This window comes from Rhinopithecus bieti, unplaced genomic scaffold (genome assembly GCF_001698545.2).
Source record: "Rhinopithecus bieti isolate Rb0 unplaced genomic scaffold, ASM169854v2 scaffold_45112, whole genome shotgun sequence".
Taxonomy (NCBI): Eukaryota; Metazoa; Chordata; class Mammalia; order Primates; family Cercopithecidae; genus Rhinopithecus; species Rhinopithecus bieti.
This window is the reverse complement of record NW_016817996.1, coordinates 107883-114719: the sequence shown is the minus strand read 5'-3', so window position 1 is coordinate 114719 and position 6837 is coordinate 107883. Positions and strand designations below refer to the sequence as shown.

Genomic DNA, 6837 nt, shown 5'->3' with positions numbered 1-6837 from the left:
TTAAAAAAAAAAAAAAAAAAAAAAAACAAGAGGAAATAAGCAGCAACAGAAAGTAAATGAGGCCAGGCATGGTAGCTCATGCCTGTAATCCCAGCACTTTGGGAGGCCGAGGCAGGGGGATCATTTGAGGTCAGGAGTTTGAGACCAGCCTGGCCAATCCCGTCTCTATTAAAAATACAAAAAATTAGCTAGGTGTGGAAGCAGGCACCTGTAATCCCAGCTACTTGGGAGGCTAAGGCAGGAGAATCACTTGAACCCGGCAGAGGTTGCAGTGAGCCAAGATCACGCCACTGCACTCCAGCCTAGGCGACACGGCAAGACTATGTCTCAAAAAAACAAACAAAAACACAGAAAGTAACATGCCTCCATTCTTCAGAGCATCCCTATCTTACCTAAAACACCGTATGGTGTTTCTTAGATTGGCTACTCTAAAAGTCTTTTCCCAACCTTTTCTCTGTTACCTGTGTCCACTGTTGAAATGGAAAACCAGTTACTCACTTGCCCAACCTCCCCGGTGGTTAGGAGTGGCCACGTGACCCAATCCTATTCAATAAGAAATAAAGGGAAGACAGGCCGGGCGCAGTGGCTCAAGCCTGTAATCCCAGCACTTTGGGAGGCCGAGACGGGCGGATCACGAGGTCAGGAGATCGAGACCATCCTGGCTAACATGGTGAAACCCCATCTCTACTAAAAAATACAAAAAACTAGCCGGGCGAGGTGGCGGGCGCCTGTAGTCCCAGCTACTTGGGAAGCTGAGGCAGGAGAATGGCATAAACCCGGGAGGCGGAGCTTGCAGTGAGCTGAGATCTGGCCACTGCACTCCAGCCCGGGCGACAGAGCGAGACTCTGTCTCAAAAAAAAAAAGAAAGAAAAGGGAAGACATCTGGAGATGTTCTGGAAAAGTCTGTTTGTTTTTCCTAGTAAAAGAGTTAGACACATCACTGGCCCTTTCCCCTTCTTCCTGCTCTGACACAGATGTGATATATGGAGCTGTGATGGATACCTTGCAACCGTGAGTCATCAAACATGAAGTCAAAAAGCCAACACACTAAACAGAGTAGGATGCAAAGATAGGAAGAACTTGGGCCTTTGACAACACTGTTAAACAGCTGAGCGAATGCCAACAATTACCTATGTCTAGACTTTTGTCATGTGAGAAAATAGGCTTTAAGTTTCTAAGCCACTGTTGGAAAGATGTTTTGTTCCCTATAACAGAAGGCATCCCAATACACAGACAAGGGATATTTTATTTGATTGTTGACAAAGACGATGATAACCAAGACTGAGAGTAGGTTTTACAAGACAGAAATTTACACACAGATGAAATCCAATCCCTTCTAAAATGACCAGTTGAGAGAAAGTTTTCTGGATAGTTTTCACCAACCTGGGGAATCATAGCACTCAGTTCAGAAATGTTCATTTTGTTGTACATGGCCTCACTGGTTCGGTTTTCATGAGGAATCATTATCTGTTGGAAAGAGATTTTGGTTATTTTTTTTTTTCAAGTGAACCATTTCTTACTGTATGATTACTTCCTACATGTGCCAAAACATCTGCAGAGTATTATAAAGTTTTTCAAGGCTTTGGTGTGGTGCCCAACTTCGAGGGAGAGAAAAAAAGACATAACTTTAGGCAGGATTAAGAAAATAAACTTTCATATCCTCCTCTGCATCAAATATTGTCCCCAGTACAAAAAGAACTACCCCAAATCTCCCTCCCAATCTATAATGTGGATGGGCAAAATCTATTGCTGGCTCAATTTTGACAATTAAACTTAAGTTGGACAATTGAGGTAAACATCCCACTGTCACCTGTGGTTTCCAGATAATGATCTCAATATTTCATGAACCATCGACCATCCCTTCATCTCTAGGGGCAAATTTTCACTGATGACCACAAGACTATCTGAATGCCACTGTTCCCCGTGATCATTCTGTCAACAGCTCATTCCCTCATTTCCCCTCTTGTTTCTTTGACCTTGAGATTTCCCTAGTCCCATTGCTGGGAGTATGGATTCAGTCACCACCTATTCACACATTTCAAAACCTGCCTCTCTCCAGCCCTGACTCTATACTCTTTCCATTCCCAATACTCATGCTCTTGGCCATTTGGTCAACACCAAATCTGAGCTTCTAGCCTCCACTATGTTTAACTTAAGAAGAACAGCAATGATTGTCTTCCACAAGGATCATCTTAATCACTTCCATTGACCAGCAGTAGCTCCCATATCCACCCTTCAATCATGTCATGACTTTGCCTTCGGGCCTTCCATCATCTAATTCCCTTGCATTAAACTTGCCACCTTCCCACCGCACACATGACTCTTCTACTCTTGCATCTCCTATCCACCATCACCACCTCCATGGTTTGAACTATGACTCAGGACTGCCCAAGATTCACCGCTTCTAGCAAGCCTTTCCAATTACACTCCACTTGGTTCCAATCACAAGGGCTACTCCATCAATAAGACCTCTCCTTGTGCACACATCTCTCTAGCTGGATTGGCTAAGTATATGCTTCCATGGCTGTATTTACAAGGACTTATTTGTGCTAGACTGGACTGTCTTGTCTTCTCAGCTTCAGAAGTTTCCCTAGGACTACGTATCCCACTAATTTTGAAAGTACCTGGTGATGTGTAGTGTAAGATATGGAGGTAAGCATTACTAGCAGTGATTTTTCAAGGTAAGTATTACAGAGGGCTTACTGGCAGACGTCTGCCCCCTCTTTGCTAAATGCTTCAGTGTCCTTAGCTTCCCTTTCTTCACCCTCCACAGGAGAGACCACATGTAACTTACAAACAGCCTCCTGGCTCTGTGTGAATCATTGCCTCAGAGAATATCCACACTCCTCTTCCACCAGCCCCTCCTCCGCCCTCGGAGTCTCACAGCCCCAAGTTGGAGACCTTTGGCCTCAGAGCTGTTTTCAGCTCTCTGCCAGCCACTCCTCTCCACACAATAGATTTGTCACTTCATTTAGCCTCTTGACAATTCCCAGTCTTGCCTCAGCCCAGCTGTTTTTAGTTCCCTTTTTGGTCCAAATCCCTGGCTCAGGGCAAGGCCTTCCCTGCTGTTTCAGAGTTTTAGTCCAAATGAGAGCCCTGGGCCTCCTATGTGCCTGGAAAGAGAATTCAGACAGACTCTAGACATGGCTCAGAGGCACAGTCATGGACCTCGAGACATCTGCAGCAGTCTTCACAGTCTTCAAAGGTGACATGCAGGAATGAACTTCTTGCACTACAAGTAAGAGTTTGGAGAGAGCTGTACACGAACATCATCACAGCAAAGACAGACAGACCAATTCCTCCTTACCCTTATCCTTCATCCCTACTCCCATACCTCAACACACCACCACCACCTCGCCAGACAAAACCAATCAACATTTGGACTCTTATTCACCTTGAGATTTTTACTAACTTCTCTTGTAAAAGATTTCCAACACATGTGCAAAAGTTTCTTGGTAAAAGTATCATTTTCTTTCACTACAGGGTTTCCCCAGAAGCAGATTTTACCACATTTGTTCCCTCTTGGCCTAGGAACATATAGAGAGATTTTACACTTTGTTTCTTCTAGAAAAAAGTTACTCCATAAACAAAGCTAACCATTTAGGAGTTCTCATTATTTTGCCCATAAGTTTGTTTTACATCTTTTGTCTCTACAATGAGGCAAAAGAAGGTAAGGTAATTTATGCAGACATGTAGTTCTGTGTCATGCATATGACACAATGATATTCATTAAAGTAGGGCAAGAAAAGAATGAAAAACAGGGGCAGATACAAAGTAATACCAGAAAGGTCATTTAAAACGTTTACCAACATGTCCTACCTACTTCTATATCAACTTTTATATCCAGTATTGGTGGACAGACTTCCCTGAGCCCAGAACTTAAGCCAGAATGACTCTGAGTGGGGATAGCATAAAACATGGACTGGATTAAAAGCAACCTTCCATTCAAGCCAGATTACTAAGGATTTTTTAAACATCTATCTTCTATTTAAGCCAAACATGAGTTTCTCCAGGAAAAACAGTCAAAGGGTCTCTCTGCTGCTATTCTTTGGCCACAGCTGAGCAACATACGGACACTGAATGGGCTTAAACCAGGGAGGTGGAAGGAGTGAAGAGCTCTTCTGTGGCAGTCCTTGTTACTTCCCAGAGGGAACGCTACTAGTTCTACCTTAGGCCCAAAGGGTAATGATACAAAATACTATTATTTGGTTGCAATTTATATTTTCATTCAGAATATACTGCCTTTAATATAAGGAAAAGAAAAGAAAGTAAAGGAAAGAAAGAGATTTTCAGTGAAGACTTACCTCAGCTATCTTAATTTCCAATCTAAGCACTGACTTCATGTCATGCTCTGCTCTGGAACTGTTAGCTCCTAAAAGCACGGCAGTATCCACCATGAACTTGTAAAGGGCCTCCCGATACTATAAGAAATAAAGAGCAAAGTGACCATGACAATAGCTTATTAGAAAATATGTTTCAGAGACACGGAAGAGCAGAAATAGCAGGCGGAAATAAATGTCTTTTATTTTCACTCTGTACGCAAAGTATGGTGCAGGCATTATGCAATACCAGCCACCCACATAACACTTTGGGAGAAAAAAGAGTGATGGCTACTTGGGTACTGTTTCCATGACAGACAGAGATGCCCAGCCATCAAGCATCAAGAGAACTAGTTTTCTGGCAACCGTCGATATTATGGATACATGAAATAACTCCAAATGAGACAAGAATAGAAAGTTAAAGGTCAGGCGTCCTCTTTCCAGACAAGTGAGGCTTTAATAAAATAATGGGAAAGAACTGTTTCTAAAAGCAGGAGGCCTGATCCATAAAGAATGGTGGGAGGTGTGATTTATTCTCTTGCAACTCAATTTACCCACCTTCACACTAAGAAATAAAAGACCAGTGACAGCAGCCCTGTGTCTTTTCAGTTTTTTACAGTTTTCACAAAGTTCTGCTCCCTAGCTCAGGAAAAAAAGGAGAAAAGAGGGGAACGATGATGTGAAACCTAACAAATAGCAAACATAGAATTTCCTTCCTACATACTCATAAACCCATTTTGGGGCTACTCATATGTCATTGGGTGGGGCGGGGGTGACCTTACATCACGGGAATTAAAGAACTGCCTTAGGCCCACCTCTCATTTCAGACGTATTTGTGAGATCTCAATGCACCAGGTATTAAGTGACCTCCTTCTCATGCATTGGGAATAAGATTTACTAACATATACCTTGCCTCTGTAAGCTATTCTTACTATGTGTGTGACCTTAGGACCTATATGGTACTTAGACTATAGCAGGCCTTTAATAAATATTTGTTGAATCAGTAAGCAAGCTTTGAAAATAGTCTTAAATAGGCCAGGCGTGGTGGCTTTTGCCTGTAATCCCAGCACTTTGGGAGGCTGAGGCAGGCAGATCACCAGGTCGGCCTGGCCAATATGGTGAAACCACATCTCTACTAAAAACGCAAAAAAACTAGCCGGGCGTGGTGGCGCACTCCTGTAGTCCCAACTACTCAGGAGGCTGAGGCAGGAGAATCGCTGGAACCCAGAAGGCGGAGGTTGCAGTGAGCCGAGATTATGCCACTGCACTCCAGCCTGGACAATAGAGGGAGACTCCATCTCAAAAAAAAAAGAAAGAAACAAAATAGTCTTAAATAGAAATAATATTTTGCTATTCCCAGTTCAATTCAAAACAAAACATATTTATTGGCTGGGTGTGGTGGCTCACGTTTGTAATTCTAACACTTTGGGAGGCCGAGGTGGGCAGATCACTTGAGGCCAGGAGTTTGGGACCAGCCTGGCCAACATAGTGAAACCCTGTCTGTACTAAAAATACAAAATTAGCCCGGCATGGTGGTGCATGACTATAATCCCAGCTACTCGGGAGGCTGAGGTTGCTGAGAATCGCTTGAACCCAGGAGGCATAGGTTGCAATGAGTTGAGATCGTGCCACTGCACTTCAGCATGGGCAACACAGTGAGACTCTATCTAAAAGAAAACCAAAACCGTATTTATTGAGTACCTACTCAAATGTACAAGGTGGTTTAGTAGGCCCTCTGCGCATATGTTAGGAAAGAGTTGTACTGACAAAAATATAATAGGTGCCTGGTTCCCAAACAGTGAGGGAGATAAACATGTAATTATTAACTATAACATTAAAGACATCAAAATAACTTCCTTAATAAAGCTGCTACATGCTTGGAAACTGAAGAGCTGGAGAGAAAATCTAGCCTGGAGAAATTGGGGACATAGCATTTGAGGGAGACTGGTTCCGACGCAGTGAAGAGTCCTGTGAGGTAGGTGATATGGTTTGGCTGTGTCTCCACCCAAATCTCACCTTGAATTGTAATAATCCCCACATGTCAAGGGTAGGGCCAGGTGAATATAATTGAATCATGGGGGTGGTTTCCCCCACATATCCTCATGGTAGTGAGTAAGTCTCACGAGATCTGATGGCTTTATAAATGGGAGTTCCCCTGCACAAGCTCTGTTGCCTGACACCACATAAGACGTGACTTTGCTCCTCATTCACCTTCCGCCATGATTGTAAGGCCTCCCCAGCTATGTGGAAGTGTGAGTCAATTAAACTTCTTTCCTTTATAAATCACCAAGTCTCAGGTATGTCTTTATTAGGAGAGAGAGAATGGACTAATACAGTGGGCAAGCTGCTTTTGTTGGGGGAACAAATCCAGATGAGATAGGAAAGATGACTTGGGATGAAGTCATGAGGCAGCCTTGAAAGCCCTCTAAAGAATTTAGACCCGGCCGGGCACGGTGGCTCAAGCCTGTAATCCCAGCACTTTGGGAGGCCGAGACGGGCGGATCACGAGGTCAGGAG

The 6837-nt window shown here is 43.5% G+C and overlaps 1 protein-coding gene across 1 annotated transcript in view; it reads right to left on the bottom strand.

The window, feature by feature from the left end:
- Positions 1–6837, bottom strand: part of LOC108518259 (phosphate regulating endopeptidase X-linked) — a 156629-nt gene that overhangs the window by 90365 nt on the left and 59427 nt on the right. Inside the window, 2 exon segments of the mRNA XM_017856526.1 lie at positions 1385–1468; positions 4306–4422. Coding sequence (XP_017712015.1) covers positions 1385–1468; positions 4306–4422 — 201 coding nt within the window.